Here is a 25,674-nt window from a genome sequence, read left to right on the forward strand (position 1 = left end):
CGCTCTCAAATTTTCTTTACTAATAATCTAAAGAGGAAACTTGACTTGAATACAAATCAAACACGAATATAAAAAAAGAAAGATAGAAGTTGGGATCTTCACTGGCACAATTTGGATTGAAAAACAACTTTGGCCTAATTTTACTGTAGATAAGATTTAAAACAACTGGGTGTGATTGTATTTTGATAGAATTACACTTAAATGTCACAGCAATTAATATCTAGCACCATGAGATGGATGTCAGTCTGGGTTCCATGAAAGTAAAGGTCGGTTTTATGTCTTCGGTAGTAGAGCGGTGAGGAATCCTGAAGTCTGGAAACTCGGTCAGGAAAAGGACTACGGGATGCAGTGTGTTAAAACCGTGGTTGGCTGGTAGTGGCTGAGGATTAGATGCTGGCTAAGCTGGACCACTCTGACGTGGGGCGGTTGGGTGTGATATCTCACCATTCTGACTGGCCGCCATGGGACTGATTGTCAAGGGGCCCAGTATGTTCCATTGTTTTACAAAATGTGTGCCGCATCACCCACATAATTAAATCACTGTACTTAAATTAGAATCGTTTTTGTTTTGACATTGCAAAATGGAATTCTGACCCAACGTTGAATGCTCTCAATAAATTACGTTGTTTCTGTCCCCTGTCATATGACAATTTCACTTTAAAAAACCCACCTAAATCTATATTTATAAACTAAACAATCAGGTGAATAGTTATGTTGGTGATGATGGTGAAAACTGAACAAAAACTAAATAAATGGGGATACAATCACATAATGATAACTTTTAATATGAACAAAAAACAGACAACTCCTTGTTAGGGCAGACAAGTGGGAGGTTTGATGCTGAAGGTATCTGGCTCAAGCTCCCATGTCTCGTCTTTTTAATGCACAGATCAGGACAGATCAAAGCTACTTAGTATGATTACAAAATACACCCCAAACAGCCAGTTGTCACCATGAGCACCGAGAGAATAATTGTTATCATTATACGTACACCTATTATATAGTATGCTGAAAATGTACGATGATGATGGTGAAAATAGTGTAGGTGATAATGATGAAGTGACTGTGCACATCCAGAAGATAAGCCTGAATAGGGGGTGGTAACCACTCCCCTCTTGTGCCATCTTTTGTTACCTTCCTTAATACAATTTTTTTTGTATTACTTTTTTGTATTGGGTGGAATATAAAAGAAAAAGAAATTCGCTTTATTACTTTTATTTTTTATTATTATTTCCTTACGGTCTTGTAATAAGAACCTATATAAATATGTATATTCAGAAGGTGTTTTTAATATGTAAATAAAATACACAGAGGAGCTATCTGTAATACACAATTACTAAGGAAGTGGAAGGGGTAGGATGAAATTAACACATGGTTCTTCCGAATCTTTTTTGGACATGTAACATTAACATCGTTTTTGTTATTTGACCTGTTGTTTTGTGTTTGTTTTTCTTATATTCAAAATAAAGTTCCAGTCATTCATTCAGCTCAGAATGGATTATTATCATATCCCCGGGGTCTATTATACATATTGTGGGATTCTTTGCTCTTTATCTTGTTGTACTGCTTCATGGCTTTTTTGGGTGGTATCAATGAGTCTGTCACACCGACTTTTCGCTTCTTCGGCAGCTCTCCTTCTCTCTCCTTCCCGGGCCTCTCCGGAGCCAACGGGGGGGCTCGGATCTCCTTACTAAAAGTAGCGTGACACTCATCGGGGATTATGGCAGTTTGTAGATCGCTATCGTGCGCGAATTTGCACTTGATCCCAAATCGGCATCTCCCGATTTTCCGGTAGGAGGCGCAGATCTTTTTTCCTCCTATCTGGGAAGGTTTGGCCTGCACGGTGAGCGGAACGTGCTTCTGCAAAGCGCTCAGCTTCTGTTCGGCCTGAGCTTTGAACGGGTTGGCGAACACGCTACTTTGCGAGCAGCCGTGCAGACTTGGGGGAGGTAATTTGAAGGGGGTGGTCCCGGAATCGAGGGTGGGTTGCATTCTGCTACTCAAAGGATATTTCGAGTTTGTGTCTCTGTGGTCGGATTCTTCGGAGTCACTGGAGGCAGATTCGGTCTCCAGTAAAAAGTTGCGGGTCTTCATATCCAGCAGGGAACCGTCATCCTTTCTCGTGCTGTTACTGGAAAAGTGCAAAGATGTGATATTTTATTAGAGACTGATTACATATTTAAACAAAAACACCCTCACCCATAGAGATCATTTTAGCCCTTCACATGCTAGAAAAATATCTCAAGAGGGCATCTAGTAGGTCCAGGAGCGGGAGAAAAAAAATATAGAAAAAGGAAGATTTAAAACAAAAAAGAAAGATTGAAAGAGAATAGAAGGAGATAGCAAGAGAGAGAGGGGAGAAAGAGAGAAATAAGGAAGAAAGAGAGAAAAGAAGAGAGAATTAGAAACGGGAGAAGAGAGTTCGAAAGAGAGGGAAAAAAGTGAGGAAGAGAAAGAGAGGGATAGACAGGGAGAGAGAGGAAAAAAAGGTGTGTGAGAGAGAGATAGACAGGGAGAGACAAAGAACACAGAGAGAGAGGTAAAGAGGGAGATAAAAATAAAGAGAGAAAGAGAAAGAGAGAGAGAGAAGGGAGAGAGAAAAAAAGGAGGGAAAGAGAGCAAGAGAGTTCCAGTTGTATTTTTTTCTTGCACTTCCCTCAGCATTGTCTCACTGTGCGGATTTATTCTGTTGGCAGGCCTGATCAGGCCCACTTGACACCTGTGCTCTACAAGAAAATACTTCAACATACACGCAAAAAATAATGAAAAATAACTACGAAACTCAATGTAAAATATAGTGCTTAAAAACAGGGATTTCATATATTATTTTGCTTTCATTCCAAAAAGAGAAAAAATTGTGCAAAAATACTCCTACAGTAATACTATAATACAAAATACTAGAACAGATATTTTCCCTATAATACTACAAAAATACAACTACAGTTATATTACAAAAATACAACAAAAATACTATAAAGTACTGATTCAGAAATACTTTAAAAATACCACTACATCATACTATAATACAAAACACTAGTAGATAAGTATTACAACAGAAATACTACAGCAATACAATAATACTTAGACTGTCAAATTAGAGGCTTAAAGCGGGACGCTAATATATTGTTTTACTTTAATTTCGATCTTCCTAAAACAAATTCGATGAGACTAATCTGTTGAAAAACATAAAATGTTAATGTCTGCATATAGATTTATTCATAAATTAACAAGATTGGATGTGTCTCCAAGATCGGCCCCTTGGCCATTTTTTTAACCAGATGCGGCCCTGACTCCAAGTAGTTGCCCATCCCTGGAGTATAACATGGAATGAGTTCTGGTAGAATGCTAATGATCAATTAATGGTAGGGCAAATTCTATTTTTGCCTAGGGCCCCACGACAGCTTGGATCATCCCTATTTATAAATAAGTTAACCAACCTCCTCCGATCATTGTTTACATTCTCCGAGTCTCTGTCACTGTCCGAATCCGAAGATCCGCTGTAGCCAACAAGTGCGTTCATGTCATTGAATCTGGAATGTCTATTGCTAATTCCAATAAATGTAATATTACAGGTTGAAATAAAATATCTGTATGTAGAAAAGAAGCTTTGTAAAAACAGCTGGACTGTTCGTTTGTTCAACGGGACATGCTAGGATATTAGCTGCTAATTTCTTCTTTTAAAGTTGTTTACATTGCATTTGGCTTGACTGACACCTGTAGTGTAAAATGGGTATTACATCCAATCGCACCTCAATAATTACTTTGGTCGCTTTAAATCTCGTGATGGTACACAAGAATCATCTTAGAGGTCGGGTTTCTTTAGTTCGCCCTTTCATTTCACAGCAGTTGTTGTGCCCAAATCCAACTCCCATGCAAACAGGATGGGAGTCGGATGAGATTGTGAATGAAACTCTGGTTGCATTGGATCCCGTGGTGTAAACAAATATACAGTATATATATTTTTTTCATTTAAAATCGGACTTCCCTGCCTATACTGTTAGCAAAGTAAGACACGCTTTAAACCTGTTATGTTTTTTTTTTGGTTTTGGGATCCAACTATAGAGGAATACCTCCATTTTGTGATGTGTTACTGAATAGGTGTTCGACAAATCTAGATCGTTTTTATTACTACTATTAATAATAATAATAGTAATATTATGAGAAACGTCTGAAAGTTTTCAAATTCACTGTGCTGACTTATTTATGCCACATAAGGTTACTCTACAAGTTACAATTCTGTATCTCAAACAGAGTCTATTTTGGCAGGGGAGTCTGATTTTGCCAGGTAAAATGCAAAGACAAAAGAGCTGTCTAAAGACACCAGAGACAAAATTGTACACCTTCACAAGGCTGGAAAGGGCCACTCTGAAATTGCCAAGCAGCTTGGTGAAAAAGGTCCACTGTTGGAGCAATCATTAGAAAATTTAAAAATGAAGAAGCTAAAAATGACAGTCAATCTCAGGAGCCCCAAGATATCACCTCGTCGGGTCTCAATGATACCAAGGAAGGTGAGGAATCAGCCCGGAACTGCACGACAGGAGTTGGTCATACATACACATATATATATATATATATATATATATTAGTTTACATTCAGAGCACAACAAAAAAACAATATTATTTTAAACACGTTCTAAATTTCCAACACACTCTGGGACTTTTTGTCATCTCCCTCTGCCTTTCTAGTGTCAGCAATTAAAATTATGATAGACACAATTCATCAATGAGTGCATTCTGTACATATATGTGTAACCGCGGTGTACTTGTCCCACCAAAGATCCACATTCACGCTGGACTGGATGACCAGGGGGATTTTATTACAGTTACTGCAGATGAAATGAGTCACAACATTAGCTTTTCTGCTGGCTTTGATGTCTTTGATCTCATTAGCAGCTCTCTCTGTAGACTGCCCAAACAGACTGACCTGTGGGGGTTAGGGGGCGGTGAAGCGGAAGCCGCGTGGACCCAGCAGTGGCAGCCGTGGGCTACCAGTACACTCAGTACAGCCAGAGTAAGTCGAGAGCCTTAGCATGGTGCTCGTGGCGCACGTTAAAGCTCGTGTTTGCTGACGGGATCTCAAAGACTATTATGCATTACGGCGGTGAAGCAGAAGCCGCACCAAATCCGACTCCCATACAAAATCCTCCCCCCCTCGCGTGAACGCGCATTCTGCTGTATCGTGCGTATCGCGCCCGAAAGTACCCGCGCCGCAGGTTAGGGGCTCGCTCGCGAATAATAAGGATAAGCGGTGCAGATAATGAGATAAGATTATTTTTTTTTTCTTTTTGAAGGGGCGTCGCTACTTCGCAGATTTTCACTTTTTTGCGGGTGGCTTTGCTCCCCATTAAACAGGTCTAAAAAATAATAATTAAAAAAAAATATATATATATTTTTTTGAAGGTGCGCGGCTACTTCGCGGATTTTCACTTATCGCGGGTGGTTTTGGTCCCCATTAACCGCGATAACCGAGGTCTTACTGTATTACATTACTCCCCAAGCCTGAACTTTATTTAGTAAAATTGTTGTCTGTTGTTGTATGTTGTTGTTTTCTGTTGTTTTTTTTAATCACCTGGCAAAAATCAGTTTTAAAAAGTGAAAAAGATGCTAATGTTCATGACGTTGAAGAGACATCTTCTTGGGGGCAAAGTTTGAAGACCATCAAGTATTGAATTGCATTAACCCCAGTGGGCCATCAGACTGTTGATAAACAAAGATGTGTCTTAACAATGTGCCCTGTCACTGAAATACATCATGCCAAATATCATTTCAAAGCTTCATCTGTTGGGATTCAATATATAACGACCATTTCAAAATATACTTATCACAGAAATATCACGATCTGTGTGGACCAAAAATCCCAAAAACTGTAAAGCCGATATAACTAACGAATTACTTTCGCTGGTTGTTGGCTAACATGGTTTTGTTACATCCAGGAGCATCCAGTGAATCGAACCGTGTATAAAATTTACTCCAATACACACAATCATGCCAACAAGAAAAAAAAACTCCGCCTAAAACCATTTCGGCATTGTTAGACTTTGCTTGTTGTAATCTGTCTGTTTTGCCCCGTAATTTCCGTTTGAAAGAAAAAAAGACTCGTGAGCTGATTTCCATTATGGCTCTTAGCCTCTGACCTTTCAATTGACACCACCTCCAACCAATTGTAAGCTTTTTTTCATGATCCTTAGATTGCCATAGTCTATAAATGCCTCTATAGAGAAAACGGATATTACCTACTTTGGCTTTGAAAATCTTTAGCCAATAATGACCGATTCAAATGATGATTGACACATTAGTAAGCCTATGAAATTCCCAACCTCGATGTATTCATATTTACAACGTATTAAAATCTGAGGCGAAAATAAACCTGCATAATGAACTAGGGAGCCATTTTTCGTACAATTATAACATACAAGTGTGCACAATCAGTGATTGACTTCTGGAAAGGGAATTCAAACATTTACAACTCTTTCACAATGCCTAAAAATGGACAAAATAAAATACAGTTTCAGAAATTTTAGAGCTGTAAACCCGTTGTCTCCAAAATGGCCACTTTTGGAAATGCTTTGACATACCTTTACGTGTGAAGTACAATGTTTAGTTTTTCAAATTGTGATCACATTTGACCTGGGACCAAGTAAGGCTTCATGCTATTGTAACAGCTGTTTTCCAGCTAAGATGCCCATGCTACACTTTTTTTTTGCATGCGATTGCTAAAAAGAAGGAACCAGTTAGTGGCACTTCCAGTGATTATTTCAGTTTGGGACAAAACTTCACAGCGGTTACCTTTCAAAAGAGACCAAAACTGTTCATATTCTCCAAACGGTCCCAGAACAGCTTTCAATTTAATTTGGGTATGTCTTGGGATGATTGGGATTCTTGGCAAATTTTACAGGAATGGTAAAGGGTTAATACACCAACGACTTTGTGCCCAATTCCGACTCCCGTACAGAATCCTCCCCCCCTCGCGTGAACGCGCATTCTGCTGCGCTTCCAACAAAAGCGTTAGTATTCTATATAAAACGCTTATTAAAACAATAAAGCGAGCTAATTATAACAATTGGGAGATCCTAGTCTATATAACGCGTTTATTTAAACATCAAAGCGCGAACAACAGTTTGTTTACACCGCGGGATCCAATGCAACCAGGGTTTCATTCACAATAAAAAATACATTACATGAGGCTATTATAGTACATCAAATAAAGGCTATTTGTGTACAATTAGTTGTGATCGCGGAAATCATAGCGTACATTGACGTTGGTGACTTTTTCATCCGCGTTAACAAACGTATTTTGTAGAATACGATCGCACTTTATTGTTTAAATAAACGCGTTATATAGACTAGGATCTCCCAATTGTTATAATTAGCTCGCTTTATTTTAAAAAAAAGCGTATTATACAGAATACGATCGCTTTTGTCGGAAGCGTACATTGACGTTGGTGACTTTTTCATCCGCGTCAACAAACGCATTTTGTAGAATACGATCGCGCTTTAATGTTTAAATAAACGCGTTATATAGACTAAGATCCCTCAATTGTTATAATTAGCTCGCTTTATTGTTTTAATAAGCGTTTTATTTAGAATACGATCGCTTTTGTTGGAAGCGCAGCAGAATGCGCGTTCACGCGAGGGGGGGGGATTCTGTTCGGGAGTCGGAATTGGGCACAACACCACACCGGCATCAAGTTCCTCCGGGAATGGGCGGAGGGAGAGTTGCCGTAAGTCCTGCTCACCACACCGAGCCCTCGAGTCGGAAACCTGCTCCCCTTCCGATAATTAAATTGCTTTTCTCATTGAAGTTTTGACAAAGTCCCATTGGGAATGACCAGGACTTGGTTACCAGGGTGATCTGGAGCTTCGTACTGGGCCTAACTTGATCCAAAGTTCCGATGGCAGAGCGGCGAAGCGGCACCACTGGAGCCGCCGAGCAAAGCAGAACGACGGTAGCCCGAGCTGCGGCCATCGCCGAACTTTTGCGTCTGGAGATCGCCAAACTCATCGAACTTTTTGTGAGTGAAATGTAAACTCTGTTTTCCCTATATTCTGTCGTCGCGTGTGCGTGGGTGAGGTCGTTAACGCCTGAGTGGAAAATAATCGCCAGACTTTCCCACGTTTAGCGTGTTTGTGCGTGTTGTCAGGACAACATTTGAAACCCACTGCAGAATTGGGGTTGATTCTCTCCTTGGTATGGTGAAAGTTTTATACAGAGTGGCAAATAATTTGTTGTGTATTTATCTACAAAATAATATTTTTTTACATGGAAAATCCACACAGTTAGTGTGGATAGCTGGAATTGAGTTCAGGACCCTCTAAATAACACCGAAATACCGTCCCACCTTTATCAGGACTAAATAGTACATGTTAATCAATCTAGACAGGTGTTCACCAAAATAAAGCTCATGAACCAGGTAAATAAAAAAATAAACAGTTCTTAAAATTGTGATTTTTTTTTTTCTAGTATGGCGTTTCGTAACCGGCATAAGAAATCATTGACACGATTAGTGTCTTTCAATGCATGATTAAATCTGCCCAAATTCCTTTCGGAATTCGCCCATATTTTAAACCACTCAGTGTTCTAATACAAGGCCGATGTTTTATTGGCTGACTAACCCTACTTCTAATTATTGAAAACCAAGTAATAACATAAGTTGTTGACTTAGAATCGAACAGGTAGCCCTTCACGCTAATCTGTAATATAAACGTAGCTCTCAGCTTTATGTATGTATGGAGTGAGAAAATGTTTTATTTGATGTATATTTTCTTACCTACCATACCTAACTACATAACATTACTACCTACCTAATATACCTAACATAACCTACCTACCAACTTAACAACCTATCCACCTACCCACACAACTACCTACTTGCCTACCTAAACTACTTAACCTACCTAACCCAACTACCTTCCCTGCCTACCTAACTACCTACCTTACCTGCGTACCTACCTACCTAATTAACTTAACCTACCTACTTATCTGATCTACTAATCTAACCCATTTACCTAATCTACCTAACCTACCGAAATTATTTTTTCGAATTATAATTAATGCGATTCAAGGTTCTGTTGAATTTATTTGCACTTGGGGCATCTTCAGTGGTCATGTTTTGTAAGTACAAGCAGGTGCTTAGTAGGTTTCTGGCTTTTGGTACTACTTGTGAGTACAAATAATGCAGGCACAAAAGATGAGTGCTTGGCACATTTCAAACTGTCACAAACTCATCATCAACCCTCCACTTTAAGTAGATGAGAGTATTCTGTTGGATGAAGACGTGACATGGAAGCATGTTATGGAGAGATAAAAAAAAGTCAAGTCAAGTCATTTTTATTTGTACAGCCCTTAATCACAAAGAGTCTCAAAGGGCTTCACGGGTTATTACACAGACTATTTTTTCAGACTATTATTACACCATCCCCTGATCTGGAACCAACATGAGAGCAAGAAAAAACTCAAAAACCTCAACATGAGGAAAATGAAGAAACCTTGAGAAGGGACCGCACATGTGCCATCCCCTTTCCAGGATTACCAGACAGCAAAGGATGTTGCAATCACAAATTGTACAGAGATATTGTTCACACAAAGTATAGGTTATTCATATGCTATAGAGTAGAAGTGAGTTTTAAGCTTAGATTTTCAGAACGAAGGCTTCGGACCGGAACATGGGGGGAAATCAGATCTGAAAGATATGAGGGAGCAAGTCCATGTATGATTTTGTATAATACTAAGAGAACCTTGAAATCACATCTTAGGCTAACAGGGAGCCAATGCAGGTTAGCCAAAATCAGCGTGGTGTGATGGGACTTTCTTGTCCTAGTTAAAAGCCTCGCTGCAGCATTTTGTACCAGCTGAAGACTCTTGATTCTGGGCTTCGGGAGACCGGAGAGTAGTGCATTACAGTAATCGAGACGGGAGGTAACAAACGCGTGAATTATAATCTCCACATCCGACTGAGACGAATTTTAGCAATGTTGCGAAGATGGAAGAAAGCAGTTCTAGTAATTTTCTTCACATGTGTTGGAAAGGACAGATCGTGGTCAAATATGACACCTAAATTTTTAACTGAGTCACTCTGTGTGATGTGACATTTGTCAATGTTCACAGCAGTTTTTGAGAATAAGTCACGGCTTTTAGATGGACCAATAACTAACATTTCGGTCATTTCAGAGTTAAGACGCAAGAAATTGAGTGACACCCACTCTTTTATCTCAGTGAGGCAAGCCTCCAAATTTCCACAATTTAGTGTGGCAGATTCCTCCAACGGAAGATATAGTTAAGTGTCATTTGCGTAGCAGTGGAAACTGATATTCTACTTGCGAATAATATCAGCACTAAGGTCCAGCAGAAGCAAAAGTGATGAAGCGCCAGAGTCCATTGCCAGTAAGAGATCATTGGTTACCTTAATCAGAGCTGTCTCAGTGAAGTTGTTAGCCCTGAATCCTGATTGCATTGATTCAAAAAGATTGTTCTCGGATATGAAATCATTCAGCTGTGCCACTACTTTTTCAAGTACTTTAGAAGGAAACGGTAGGTTTGACACAGGTCTATAATTACATAAGCTTTCTGGATCAAGGTTGGGTCGTTTCAGTGTAGGTTTAATAACAGCGGACTTAAAAGACGCTAGAACTACACCTGAGGAGAGTGATATATTTATAAAATTTAGAACTGAAGGTCCAAGGACCCCAAAAAGACCTTTAATAAGCGAACCTGGAAGCGGGTCGAACAGGCAAGTTGTAGAATTGGCCGTATTCACCACCTGTTTAAGATTATCGAGTGACAGTTCACTAAATCGGGACAAATTCCTTGGACAGCCACCATGCCGTGCATCTATAGATTTCAGCCCTTTAGTATGTGTTGTATTAATACTGTCTTTAGCAATTTCTTCCTGTATGCAATCTTCTTGTTAAAGAAGACCATTAAGTCATGGGCTGAACTATCTGGGATAATCTGTTGCCTTGTAAGCGATACTACAGTGTCGAAAAGGACTTTGAGATTGTTCTTTTGTGACGCAATCACTTTCGAAAGGTAGGTTGATTTTGCAGAGGCAAGGGCCACTTTATACTTTAACAAGCTGTCACACCAGGTTTGATGGAAAACCTCAAGCTTGGTAGCGCGCCATTTTCTTTCAGATTTCCTGCATTCTTGTTTAAGGGATCTAGTTTCATCAGTAAACCAAGGCGTGCGTCTTCTAGGTCGTGATTTAAGCCGTATGGGCGCTACTGAATACAGGACACTAGCCAGGGTAGCATTAAACTCATTCACGAGTAAGTCGATAGAGCCTATGTATGAAGGAAAGGACGCAACTGCTCCTGAAAGAAGATTGGAGAGCTCAGAAACTGTGCCAGTGCTTATATTGCGTCCGCTAAATCCTTCAGCTTTTTTAGTACTACATTTAGCTAGCGCCTCAAATGTAACTAAATAATGATCAGAGATAACGGTAGTACACGGTAACACCGTCATGTTTGAGGTTGAAACTCCTCGAGTCAGAACCAAATCTAGCGTGTTTCCATCTTTATGAGTTGGCAAATCAACCAGTTGATTAAAACCAAATGTATCAATTAGAGACCGAAACGCAACAGTAAGTGAACTGAGTGGGGAGTTCATATGAATGTTAAAGTCCCCCATAATTATAATTTTGTCTGCATAGGTTACTAATTCAGACAAAAAATGTAATCGAACAGTAATGTACACCGTATATAAATCATTTTTGAGGACTGTTATGCTCTCTACCGTAAAGCTCATTATGCTGAAATAAGCTTTATGGCAGAGTGCATTACAGTTTAAATACGAGCGATTTGAAAAAGGCAAAATGAACACGTTACCTGCTCAAAAGTGATTTGTATACGGTGTGCATTACCGTTCGATTATATTCACAACAAATACAAAGACGGAATGGTTTAAATTGTATTACATTCCCAACAAATGCAAGACGAAGAGGTTTTGGTTGTATGTTCGCCATTACATTCCCGAAAAGTGATATAAAAGTGAGATAAAACGAGGTAAAAGTGGTTGTAGTAGCGAGGGGATGCAAATCTCGGCAGGGATGCATTTCTCGGCATAACACCGGACGTGTTGGATGGTCCATTCACTGAGATGGTCAATTCGAACACTGCAGAAGAAGAATTCGAGGGATTCGTCGATGAGGAGCTTATAGAGTGATCTTTGTTTTTCTTTTGTGTGTTTACGTTTTACATGTTACAGTTATTATGTTATTGCTTTATTGTTATTGTTTTGCACTTGTTGTTTTTGCACATTATGAGTGTCACTTTATTGCGATTGCACTAACGTTTCATTTAAAATACCAGTATCTGACGGGTTTTTTTGTGTGTTGACTAAATGGAAGAAAAGTAAAATGATATGCCTTGATGTTGTTCAAAGATGTTAAAGATGTGTCACAAAAATGCTTTACCTCAGAGAAAATAATAAAACGGCTGTTTATTTATTTTGGGAGTGAATGGAGTTGTGGAAAGCTTGTTTGTTATCAATAAAGTTTGACTGACATTTTTGACTGTTTTGTTGACATTCCCTTTAGCGCGGCACCATCTAGAGCAGGGGTCGGGAACCTATGGCTCGCGAGCCATATATGGCTCTTTCTATGAGTACCTGTGGCTCGGAGACAAATTTGATTGCATGCTAATTTTCTCCATCTCGTCCAAAACGTAAGCTACTAATCCTGTTCAGGTACACACAAAGCCACACCAAAGCTGATCTCGGAATAGTGCTTGGCAGAATATATAGGGCACGTTTTTCACTACAATTTACAGTCAAGGTGTCACACGAAAAAAAAAAAAACTCGTTCTGGCTGTACATCGCTAAAGAATCCGTTATATAAAACCTCACTATATAATCTGTCTTCAGTGTTCAGATACCTTATGATGAATCCACAGAACACACTGTAAATACGCCAAAACACTGGAAGAGAATTTAAAGTTTTTTGATTGGGTGAGTGGGAGGGATGGGTGGAGCTATGCAAAAAGTGCAAGCACTCCCTCCCATCTCTCGCCCTACGCCGTCTGCACCATAGATAAGCACATCAGGCTCCCTTTTTGCAGAATGTTGTGACGTTTTTACAAAATAACTGCTTACATCTGGTTTTGAAACCAATATGTATGAAAAAAAAGGGTCAAAGTGAGTTTAACCGATCTTGAGTAATTGCAAGAAAGACACAAGTTTAAATTGGTATGTTTGTTGATTTTAGGACACGGGCTCTGGCATTATTCTCTTTTCATAATTTTTATCAAATCATCAAAAATAAATGTGCTGAAGACGTTTTTGTCTGGGGTGCGTGTTTAGCATTATAGTAAATTTGTCTCATAATATATGTCTCTTTCCCAAAATAAAATTAATATATTTTGCTTTTATGGCTCTTTGAGTCAAAAAGGTTCCCGACCCCTGATCTAGAGGTTATCGAGGTTAACGAAACTACATCCTCTACTGTAGTCAAGTCAAGTCACATTTATATACCGTAAATAGCCCTTAATCACAAAAATGTCTCGAAGGACTGCACAGGATTGCAATTACAAAATTGCACAATTACCTGATCTTAAACCAGCATGCACTTATAGCACCTTATAATGGGGTGCGTCTTATGTATGGCAAAAGTTTTAAAATATATCATTCATTGAAGGTGCGCCTTATAACATGGTGCGCCTTATAGTGCGGAAATTACGGTACATAAATTGACAATAGAGAGGACCGCATGACAAGAGCCTCGAACGCCTTGTAATTATTAAAGGTACGAGAAGTAAATTTGAGCGTTTTTTCAGAAAAAAGCGCGACACCGCCACCCTTCTTCAACGTGCGTGCTACATGGCTGCTCACGTAGTCTTGAGGATTTAGTTTCATCAGTAAACCAAGGCGTGCGTCTTCTAGGTCGTGATTTAAGCCGTAAACAATTAAACAATTAAGCGATCGTAGTCTATAAAACGCATTTATTAAAACAATAAAGCGTGATCTTATTCTACAAAATGCGTTTGTTAACGCGGAAGAAAACACCGGAGACAAATCAATGTACGCTATGATATCCACGATCACAACTAATTGTACACAAATAGCCTTTATTTGATGTACTATAATAACCATATGTAATGTATTTTATTGTGAATGAAACCCTGGTTGCATTGGATCCCGCGGTGTAAATAAATCTTTTTTTTTTTTTCATTTAAAATCGGACTTCCCTGCCTATACTGTTTGCAAGGTAAAATGCACTTTAAACCTATTATGTTTTTTTGGCTTTGGGATCCAACTACAGAGGAATACCTCCACTTTGTGATGTGTTACTGAATCTAGTTTGTTTTTTTACTACTATTATTATTATTGATAATAGTAATGTTATGAGAATTGTTCTGAAGCTCTTCAAAATCATTGTGCTGACATATTTATGTCACAGAAGGTTACCCTAGAAGTCACAAGTCTATATCTCAAACAGGGTCCATATTCGCAGGGGAGTCAGATTTTGGCAGGTAAAATGCCGCCCAGAAGCAGCAACCCCCAACCCCCCGCTAACTCCTGAATAAAAAGTCCTAATGTGTGTGTGTTTCAAGTTTTGATAGTTTCTGAAATAAGATTTTATTGATGAATGGTATGGTAGCTGTCCATATCACTTCTTTTTTGATTGTAGTTCATTGTTGATGAAGAATGGTTGAAGTCATGGATGTCTACAGGCCTTTCCACATGTTGCTCACATTCATTTTTTAGTTTGTTGATGTATTTGTTCACTGAATAAGCCGCAGGGCTGAACATTTGGGAAAAAAGTAGCGGCTTATAGTCCGGAATTTACGGTATATTCATGTTGAATGCGGATGGACACTTACCTGTTAGTGCGGCAGCTCCTTTCAAATGGGTTTTTGGTGTAAAATTACAGCTCTGTTGGATATAAAAAAATAATTGTGCGGGTCATTAATCTTGGTGTGGCACACTGATTTACAAGGAAATTTGAAAGTGGCACTCCACACCTGCTCTAAAAGATTCGGAAGATTACATTCAACCCAAGACCCTCCATTAGTTTCCCCCGCAAGCCTACCTTTCAACAGCTCCTGCTCAGCAGTTCCAGTTGGGGTAACAACCTTTGTAATCGTTCTCTGTACGCTGTCGCAGTAGCTCACTTGGTAGAGTGGTCGTCTTGGGACCAAAGATGTTGCAGGTTTGATTCCAGCATTATTGAACCTTTATATACAGTGAATAGTTTTAAACCATAAATGAAGCAGATACCACTCAAATAGTACCCAAAGGCAGAAACCTACTAAGCACCTGCTTGTGCTGGAAAAACATGACCACTAGAGAGACCTAAAGTGCAAAATAAACTTGACCCTGGAATCCTAATTGTAATCATTTGAAAAAATAATTTATTCAGGTAGGTTAGGTAGATAGGCTACGTAGTAAGGTTAGGTTGGTAGACCGGTTAGTTACTGTACATTAGGTAAGTAAGCTATGTAGTTAAGTAGGTAGTTGGGTAGATAAGGGGTTCGATACCCGGCTTTTCCAAAGACACTGAACCCCTAAAGGCCCTCAATATGCAGGTAGGCGTTGAGATTGGCTGACTCAGCTATTAGTCTGTGTGTGCAGTATATTGTAAAGCGCTTCGGCAGACCTTCAGTGAGTGTTTAAAACACTATGTAAATGCAGTCAATAAAACCAACTTTGATAACATTTTCTTCTTTTCCCAAAAAACAGAGTAAGCGTGAGAGCCTCTGTGCTGATGCGGTGGCAGGACGTCTGGTGTCCGTCCCGCCCCCTTCCCCACAATTTGAGGTGCCTGATAGACTGTGGCGCCTCCACGCCGGCCTGCTCCAGTGCCGAGTTCTGATGGATCGGGCCGCCGCACGAGAAGACGAAGAATTGGGAGGCAGTAGCGGCGAGTACGATACTTTGAGGATAATGGTGAAAGAAAGAATCTCCTTCCTGGCCAACCTCACCCGAGAACTTGTCAAAAACACACCAGTACCGGTGACAAGTTTGAGTTTGAGTGAAGAGGTAGGTCGCTATGGAAATGCTTAATTTGGATGACTATGGAGGAACAGTTTTGACATAAAGTATGTAAAAAGGAATAGCTACAAATGTATGCCATATGAATGAACATGAATTAATCATGACATACCTAAATATTTAATATAAATGCAAATCATTCATTTATTTTGTCTATTATTTATTTCAGTTTTTATTTTATCATGTATTTTGCCATATATGTTGTCGTGTGTTTATATGTGTCTTATATATTTCCTTTATTTTGTTGTGTAATTTGTTATTCCTTTTACTGTATATTTTGTTGTCTATTTTTTCATTTATTTTATTGTGTAGTTCTTAGTGTACTCTTTGTTGTTTATTTTGTTGGCTATTTTTTCGTGTAATTTGTCGTGTATGTCTCTTTTTGTTGTCCAAATTGTCTTTTAGTTTGTTATTTATTTTGTCATGTATTTTGTCATTTTTTTGTCATCTAATTTGTATTTTAGTTGTTTTTTTGTCATGTATTTTGTCACACAAAATTCTCAAAGGACTGCATAGGCCACAATGACATCCCCTGATTTGAAACCGACATGCAGGCAAGGAAAAACTCAAAAACCTCAACATGGGTAAAATAAAAAAACCTTGAGAAGGGGCCACACAAGTGGTAATCCCCCTCCAGAATGACCAGGCTGCAATAGATAATGCATTGGCTAGACATATAAAAATCCTAGTCAAGATCAATAAAATACATAGGTAATATGTACAATTGTCCAAAAAGTCCATGACTGCAATAACGCAGCTTCCCATATCAGCCAGCTGGTTGATGCAGATGCTTCAGGTGCAGGTGCTGGGCCGCTGACTCATCCTGGTTTGTCGTTCTCCCTCATTTCGCCACTAACCAGGCAGCCTGAAAAGACAGGAAGAGAAAAGTATGAGGTGGGCATCAATCATAAACTAAGTTTAAATTTAAAAACTGCTACAGAGGTTGCAGATCTTCCCTCAGAAGGCACCTCACTGGGGCCAGAATGAGGAACGCCCTCGAGCCTGCAGATTTCTTCTTGGTTCATGGGGTCACAAGTAGACCAGCATTTTCTGAGCGGAGGCTCTGTTCAGAAATATACTGGAAAATCAAATCGGAGATAATAGAGGGGGGAAGTCTATGCAAACATTAGTTAGTAAAATGAAATGATCTGCATTTATATAGCGCTTTTCAAGTCAATGACTTCCCAAAGCGCTTTACAATGTGCTCCACATTTCCCAATAGCGGCCTTGTTGCCATGCAAGGCGCTAACCTGCTTATTGAGGGTGTTAGGGGTTCAGTGTCTTACCCAAGGACACTTCGACATGTAACACGGACAAGCCGGGAATTCGAACTGGGATCCCCTGATCCCAAGACGAGCGCTCTACCTCCTGTGCTACTGCCGCCCTTTGGCATTTGCATACCCTTGCAGGTATTTTATATGGACAATTGTACATATTACCTATGTAAAAGAGCTTAAAGTCACATCTTTAGAAGAACTGGAGCCAGTGCAACTTAGCGAATATTGGAGTGCTATGGTCAAACTTTCTTTTTTCAGTCATAGGTCTCACTGCCCCAATTTGAATCAGCTGCAAATGTTTGATCCTATACATGGGATACCAGGAAGCAATACATTACAGTAATTAAGCTGAGAAGTAATAAAGCCATGAATTCTAATATATCATCTGATTTAGACAGCACTGGACACATTTTTGCAACATTACAAAAGTGAAAGAGTGTATTTCGTCATCAATTTTGTTGTGTATTTTTGTGTTTTTTTGTCGTTTATTTTGTCATTTATTTTTCATCTATTTTGTCATGTATTTCATCATCTATTATTATTGTAAATATTTTGTTGTATATTTTGGCATGTATTTTGTTGTGTATTTTTTTCATTTATTTTGTCCTGTATTTTTTTAAATTTATTTAGTTGTGCATTTTGTCTTCTATTTTTTGTGTTGTTCATTGCTTTTTTGTGTGTGTTTTGTTTGCAAATGTTATCATGTATACTGTCATCTATTCATTTTGCTATTTATTTTGTTGTGTATTTGTTCATGTATTTTATTGCGTATTTTGTTATAAATTTTGTCATGTGTTTTGTCCCAACTATATCTTATTAAAATAAGGAGACTGCCCAGTTGCCTGTGCTTTTCAACTATTGGTTGATCAGTAGTGATAAATCGGTTGATCAACCTATAGGTGAAAAGCTAAACCAATTTGACCCGCCCTGTCATTTTAATAACCTTTTGTTGTGACAAATGACACTAAATAATAAATACCATAGTGAATGAATGACAAAATGCATAAATAGATGACATAAATGGCATACATGTCATATATTTATGTGGTATTCTGTGTACTTTATTTCTATTGCATACCCTTGCAGGTATTTTATTTATTTCTCCCTTTATTCTTAAAATGTGTTCTGGTTCCCAGCCGGACAGTCCAAGTCTTTTCGAGTTGAAGTTGTGGCTGCTCCGGGTCTTTGTAGAAGTGGACTACTGGGCCAATGCAGCTGTTGCTGTTTTGCAAGTGCTCCCCAAAGAAAAAGTCAGGAACGCTCGCCGCAGGAGCAACAGAATCTCTCGCTGATAACTTCGTACTGGAAAACGGTAAATGATGTTTGGACACCATCAGCAAAATTATCTGCCAAAAGATCAAGAAAATTGTACTCGAAAAAACATTTCACTTGCCTCAAAAATTAGTTTTGTAAAATGTATTTGTATGATTAGACTTGGTAAAATAATACTCTATTATATTATAATATATCATTATTTTGTATTTTATTTTATTCTATTATATTACTGTATACATCAATGGTTCCCAAACTTTTGCAGGCTGGCGCCCTGTTGGCTCCCCAGTGTATTCATAGCTCTCCCCCCTCCCCCCCTCCCCAACCAACATGTCTGCAATGAGTGTAATATAAAATTTACCATGTACTACTGCAGCATATTCATCAGTACAAGTAATGTATTCAAGTATTAATTCAAACCCACCGTTTCTGCTAACTTATTAACACTACTGCTACAACTATTTATTACTCATATTATACCATTTCACTTATTAACTTGCATAAATAAAAACTGTTACCCCTAATCGATAATGCAGTTTTGGGGTTGGACACTATTAGACATTTTTAGCTAGTCACAGCATTGGTTATTTCTTTGTGCCTTGTGAACTTTTTTTTTGTACGGCGTAAAAGACGCAAATGCCGCTTTGATGGCTGTTTGTTTACATCTCAGTCCACTTGTAGATTATAGTCTTTAACTTGTAATCCTTTTTACATGCCGTGATAATTTTTATGGTGCTGGTACAAATTACTTGTGTTTCCTCTGGACACAACGACTACGCGAAAGCTAATTCTGCAACGGGTGTTTTCTTCGGTTCCACGTCCGCTTCGTCAAAACCAAAATGGGTCCAAACAAGTGATGTACCGCCCTTCTTTGGTGCAAGCTTAGTTTCCTTCTTGTTTGTTGACTATGTTTACAGAGTTCGCCATGACACTCAATGAGCTCACACAGTGGGTATGGCATAGTGTGGTGCCTGCAAACTTTGAATCACGTTTATTGGCTTGTGCTATTATTAAAACTTGCCTCTGATTGGTCGGCACTTTTAAAACTCAAACAGTAACAATTGTGGTTTGCCAAAACTCCATCACTTACTAGGTCTCGCAGAACCCTAGTTTAGCGTCAGAGGTGAGAGGATGTGGAAGTCAAGTCAAGTCATTTTTATTTGTATAGCCCTTAATCACAAATAGTCTCAAAGGGCTTCACAAGTTATTACATATAAGAAGTGTAGGTTATTCATATGCTATAGAGTAGAAGTGAGTTTTAAGCTTAGACTTAAACATGTCAACTGAGGCAGCAGATCGGATCTCAGAGGGAAGAGCATTCCAGCGGAACACTTCTTGGCTCTTGAGATCACCAGGAGACCGGCGCTCTCGGAACAAAGGCTTCGGGCCGGGACATAGGGGGAAATCAGATCTGAAAGATATGAGGGGGAAAGTCCATGTATGACTTTGTATAGTAATAGGAGAACCTTAAAATCGCATCTTAGGCTAACAGGGAGCCAATGCAGGTTAGCCAAAATTGGGGTGATGTGATTGGACTTTTTTGTCCTAGTTAAAAGCCTCGCTGCAGCATTTTGTACCAGCTGAAGACTCTTGAGTCTGGTCATCGGAAGACCGGAAAGTAGTGCATTACAGTAATCGAGACGGGAGGTAACAAACGCGTGAATTATGATTTCCGCATTCGACTGAGAAAGTATAGGACGAATTTTAGCAATGTTACCGAGATGGAAGAAAGCGGTTCTAGTAATTTTCTTCACATGTGTTTGAAAGGACAGATCGGGGTCAAATATGACACCTAAATTTTTAAGTGAGTCCCTCTTTGTGATGTGGCAATTGTCGATGTTCACAGCGGTTTTAGAGAATAGGTCACGGGACTTAGATGGACCAATAACTAACATTTCAGTCTTTTCAGAGTTAAGACGCAGGAAATTGAGTGACATCCACTCTTTTATCTCGGTGAGGCAGGCCTCCAAATTTCCACAGTTTAGTGTGGCAGATTCCTCCATCGGGAGATAGAGTTGAGTGTCATCTGCGTAGCAATGAAAACTGATATTATACTTGCGAATAATATCACCTAGTGGAAGCATATAAATGCTGAAGAGAAGGGGGCCAAGCACTGAACCCTGCGTAACACCACAGGTAACACTAAAGGGCTCAGATGTCAATTAGCCATATTTAATGCAGTGTGTCCTATCTGAGAGGTAGGACCTGAACCATAAGAGGACGTTTCCTAAGAGACCAATCCATTTTTCCAACCGTTCTAGCAAGATATTATGGTCCACTGTGTCAAATGCAGCACTAAGGTCCAGCAGCAGCAAAAGTGATGATGCGCCAGAGTCCATTGCCCGTAGGAGATCATCGGTTACCTTAATCAGAGCTGTCTCAGTAGAGTGGTTAGCCCTGAATCCTGATTGCATTGATTCAAAGAGATAGTTCTCGGACATTAAATCATTCAGCTGCTGTGCCACTACTTTTCCAAGTATTTTAGAAAGAAACGGTAGGTTTGACACAGGTCTATAATTACATAAGTTTTCTGGATCAAGGTTGGGTCGTTTCAGTGTGGGTTTAATGACGGCGGACTTAAAAGCCGCTGGAACTACACCTGAGGAGAGTGATATGTTTAAAATATTTAGAACTGAAGGCGCAAGAACGCCAAATAGAATAGAATAGAATATACCTTTATTGTCATTGTTACAAATGGGCTAACATATTGTGACAACGAAATTGGGCATGACACTCCAGTTTTACACATTCATAGTGAGGTATGAGCAAGAAGATAAAGGAACAGAGAAGATAATGTTATAAGACAAGGGGGATAAGGCTATAGTTATAGTTTACATGGTATTTACACAAGAAATGTCGGCATGTGGGATGTTACATACAGGGTTGTCGTGATAACGTCGGTATCGTAACGGTTGTGCAATATTGCATTTGGTGCAAAGTCATCATAGTGCAAAAATAGTCAGCATGAAACAGGAAATGGTCAGACATTGTGCAATTTGAGCATTAAACGTAGTGCAGTCGACATGTGCAAGAGCAAGACATGAGTAACATTATATTCGTATGAAAGAGAGACCTTTAATAAGTGAACCTGGAAGCGGGTCGAACTGGCAAGTCGTCTGTTTGGCCGTATTCACCATCTGTTTAAGATTATCGAGTGACAGTTCACTAAAACGGGACAAAATCCCTGGACAGCCACCATGTCATGCATCTATAGATTTCAGTGCTTTAGTATGTGTTGAATTAATACTGTCTTTAGCGATTTCTTCCTGTATGCTTTGGATCTTCTTAGTAAAGAAGACCATTATGTCGTGGGCAGAATGAGTGGAGCTATCTGTTGCCTTGTAAGCGATGCTACAGTGTCGAAAAGGACTTTGGGATTGTTCTTTTGTGACGCAATCACCTTCGAAAGGTAGGCTGATTTTGCAGAGGCAAGGGCCGCTTTATACTTCAACAAACTATCACACCAGATTTGATGGAAAACCTCAAGCTTGGTAGCGCGCCATTTTCTTTCAGATTTCCTGCATTCTCTTTTAAGGGATCTAGTTTCATCATTAAACCAAGGCGTGCGTCTTTTAGGTTGTGATTTAAGCCGGAGGGGCGCTACTGAGTCCAGGGCACTAGCCAGGGTAGCATTAAATTCATTTATGAGTGATTTGATGGAGCCTATGTAGGAAGGAAAGGACGCAACTGCTCCTGGAAGAATATCGGAGAGCTCAGAAACTGTGCCCGTGCTTATATTGCGTCCATTGAATCCTTCAGTTTTTTTGGTACTACATTTAGCTAGCACCTCAAATGTAACTAAATAATGATCCGAGATAACTGTAGTACATGGAAGTAAAGCGACCGAGTGGAAGAAAAGAGGAGATTGGACGGATGATGACTAAAAAGAAGGTTGTTAGCCTTGTGTGACACAAAGATGAAAGGAAAGGGTGAATTACAGCTTGGAGGTATGTATGGTAGAAGGTCGGGAGTTATGGGTGGACATGCTAGAGAAGAGTGCCTGTGCTTGTGGGTAGTAAAGCAAAGGAAAAACTGGTGGAGTGGAAAGAGAGATCTTTGAGATTGATGTTGTTGCGATTAAAGCACGGTGTAGAAGTATGGATGATGTGCATATGGACCTGGTTCAGAAAGAAGTGCTGAGGAGAGAGAGGCGTTCTGGAAGGATTTGTACGAATGTGTGGTAAGTGCGAAACCATAAATGAAGCAGATAACACAGAAATAGTACCCAAAGGAACAAACCTACTAAGCACCTGCTTGTGTTTGAAAAACATGACCACTAGAGAGACCTAAAGTGAAAAAAAACTTGACCCTGGAATACTAATTGTTATCATTTGAAAAAATAATGTATGCGGGTAGGTTAGGTAAATGGGGTTAGGTAGAAAGGCTACATAGATAAGCTACGTAGTAAGGCTTGCATTAGGTAAGTAAGGTATGTAGTTAAATAGGTAGTTGGGTAGTTAAGGGGTTCGATACCTGGCTTCTCCAAATTAAATGTCGAAGACACTGAACCCCTAAAGCCTCTCAAATTGCTGGTAGATCCCTCGCATGGCTGAATCAGCTATTGTGAGCGTGAGTGCGTTTGTGAACAGGTAAAGTGTCGTAGGGCATTGTAAAGGTCCTCAGTGACTGGTTAAAGCGCTATATAAAGCAGGAACCAAGTAGCAGTAGCTCTTGAAACCAATAGGTTGCAGGTTTTATTCCCAGCTTCCCAGAGTTAAAGGTAAAAATGTTCTTAGGCGAGACAATGAATCCTTAATGGGCGCTTTGCAATGCTGACTCCGCTATCGATGTGAGAGAGAGTGTGTGTGTGTGTGTGTGTGTGTGTGTGTGTGTGTGTGTGTGTGTGTGTGTGTGTGTGTGTGTGTGTGTGTGTGTGTGTGTGTGTGTGTGTGTGTGTGTGTGTGTGTGTGTGTGTGTGTGTGTGTGTGTGTGTGTGTGTGTGTGTGTGTGTGTGTGTGTGTGTGTGTGTGTGTGTGTGTGTGTGTGTGTGTAAATGGGTAAAGTTTGCAGTGTATTGTAAAGCGTTTTGGGATGTCTTCAGTGACTGGTTGAAGAGCTATAAAAATGCCATCCATTTACCATTTTACCATTTATGCAAAATGAGCCCTTTTATCTGGCAACTCAGCAAGAATGCAAACTATCTGGTAATTTTGTTACTTCTTAGGTGTGACTTTTAGTCAGGAAAATTTGATAATTCATACTTTAAATAGTCACTGCATTTCATTGTCATGATGCTTTTTTAATTTTATTTACTGTAATTTCCGGTCTATGAGACGCACTGGATTAAAAGGCTGTGCCCTTAACATCTTTTAAGTTAAATTTGTTTTAATCTATTTCAGAAATTCAGTTTGGTATAAAAAGAAAAAATAATACTGAGAAGCAGTGTAGTTGTATGCCAACTTAACAAGAACGTGATTTTTTATTACTATTAAAAAATATACATTTTTCTTAGTAGAAAATAAAAAACGGCCATCTCACAAATGCTGCTACTTTTGAGTGGCGTTTTATTTTTAGTTTAAGAAAAAAGAAAAAAAAATTAAGAAAAAAAGTTGAAAACATATTTCACTATTTTAGAAGAAAGAAGGGTATAAATCTCTTATCTTGTTTTACTCAATGGATTAAAATGAAGTATTATTTTTCTGTATTTTGCAGAAAGGAAAAAAAGATGTAAATAAGGAAAAAACCCTCACAATATACTTTTTTTTTGCAGCGCAGCAGTTTTAGCTCAGAAGGCAGAGCATTCCACCTCACTGGGGCCAGGAGGGAGAACGCCTTCGAGCCTCCAGATTTTTTCTTGGCAGGGTTTTAGTGCTGAGGCTGCAGTGCCACTCTAGGTCAGAGACAGACAGTGGCGGGTAAAAAGGTGACATTCTCTGCAATATATTTTTAGGTCTACAGTATTTTTTTTCTTTCTTTTTTTAAATGATCTTTTAAAGGTTTTTTTTTAAATTTTGTTTAAGAACTATTTGGCCACTACTTTAGTTGCACTTTTTAGAATTAAAAACCACAACAACAAAAAAAAACAAGGTAAATGCTTGGAAAAATGTATGTATGGACCTTATATGGATCTTTACTACGTTGTTTTTATTCTAAAGTTTCCTACATTAGCTGTTAGTCAGATTTCCTCATCTTAAAACCGTCGGTAAAAATATTTATATAATTACTTAGTCTAAATCTATCCTTATTTCATTATTTCATTATTTAATGCAACTTGACTAAGAAAAATCCCTTCTTACTCTTGTGTTTTTTTTTCTTTCTGTGTCCAGGGGCACATGTTAAACACATACAGTAGTTTACAACGGGCCTGTATTGGAACCAGTGTAGAATCCTAGCTTTAATTCAGGCGTGGGCAAACTACGGCCCGAGGGCCACATGCGGCATATCAGGCTTTTTTATCCGTCCCGCCAGACAAAAAATTGTCAAAATCTCATGACAATAGTAAATAAAGTGTTACGGATAAAAATTTATTTTTTTGTGGGCCAACTTTGTCCCCGTTGTCCCTTTTTGTGTCTACAACAAAAATGTTACTACAGAAATACAACAAAAATATTACAAAATGACAACAAAACTAAAGATTTAGTGCTTAAAAACAGGGGCACAATGCATTATTTTGCTTATATTATGAAAAGAAAAAAATACTATGGAAATACGACAAAAATACTACTACAGAAATGTTACGAGAAAAATGCTACAAAAATACAACTAGAGCAATACTATAAAAATACTACAGATGCTGCCAAAAATATTATATGGAAATGCTACAAAAATATTACTCAAAATACCACAAAGGTGCTGATGCAGAAAGACTACAAAATATCACAAAAATAAAACTACAGTAACACTACAGAAATATTACTGGTATCCTACAAATAATTACTATGGAAATCTACAGAGCTACACAATTTCTAGAAAAATTCAACTGGAGAAATTTTTCCAAAATTCTAAAAAATACAACTGCAATAATACTACAAAATTAAATGTTACATTAAGTGCTTCAAAGAGGGACCTAATATATTACTTTGCCTTAACTATGAGCGTTTCAAAATCAATTTGATGAAGCAAATCTATTTAAAAAGATATAAAGAAATACAACATATCGATGTCTGCATGAATATTCATTCAAAAATGAGAAAAATTTGA

At 38.8% G+C, this 25,674-nt stretch overlaps 2 protein-coding genes across 4 annotated transcripts; one reads left to right on the forward strand and one right to left on the reverse strand.

Annotated features, from left to right (window-relative positions):
* On the reverse strand, positions 1-3,698 carry LOC148361967 (uncharacterized). The gene is made up of 2 exons (XM_088342829.1): positions 3,438-3,698; positions 1-2,131 (listed from the first exon to the last, which is right to left on the reverse strand). The coding sequence occupies exons 1-2, from the start codon at positions 3,518-3,520 to the stop codon at positions 1,489-1,491; spliced, it is 726 nt and encodes a 241-aa protein (XP_088198955.1). The 5' UTR covers positions 3,521-3,698; the 3' UTR covers positions 1-1,488.
* Positions 3,699-7,453: 3,755 nt separating this feature from the next.
* On the forward strand, positions 7,454-25,001 carry cntf (ciliary neurotrophic factor). 3 transcript variants are annotated; one of them, XM_088342831.1, is made up of 5 exons: positions 7,454-7,721; positions 7,803-8,012; positions 15,674-15,973; positions 18,399-18,574; positions 24,250-25,001. In XM_088342831.1, the coding sequence occupies exons 2-4, from the start codon at positions 7,893-7,895 to the stop codon at positions 18,552-18,554; spliced, it is 576 nt and encodes a 191-aa protein (XP_088198957.1). In that variant the 5' UTR covers positions 7,454-7,721; positions 7,803-7,892; the 3' UTR covers positions 18,555-18,574; positions 24,250-25,001. The 3 variants fall into 3 exon arrangements, with proteins under 3 accessions (XP_088198957.1, XP_088198956.1, XP_088198958.1); XM_088342830.1 differs by having other exon boundaries at positions 7,455-7,721; positions 24,245-25,001; XM_088342832.1 differs by lacking the exon at positions 7,454-7,721 and having other exon boundaries at positions 7,732-8,012; positions 24,245-25,001.
* Positions 25,002-25,674: the final 673 nt, after the last annotated feature.

Source organism: Urocampus carinirostris, chromosome 8 (genome assembly GCF_059441175.1).
Source record: "Urocampus carinirostris isolate Australia breed hairy pipefish chromosome 8, RoL_Ucar_1.0, whole genome shotgun sequence".
In the NCBI taxonomy this organism is placed as follows: domain Eukaryota; kingdom Metazoa; phylum Chordata; class Actinopteri; order Syngnathiformes; family Syngnathidae; genus Urocampus; species Urocampus carinirostris.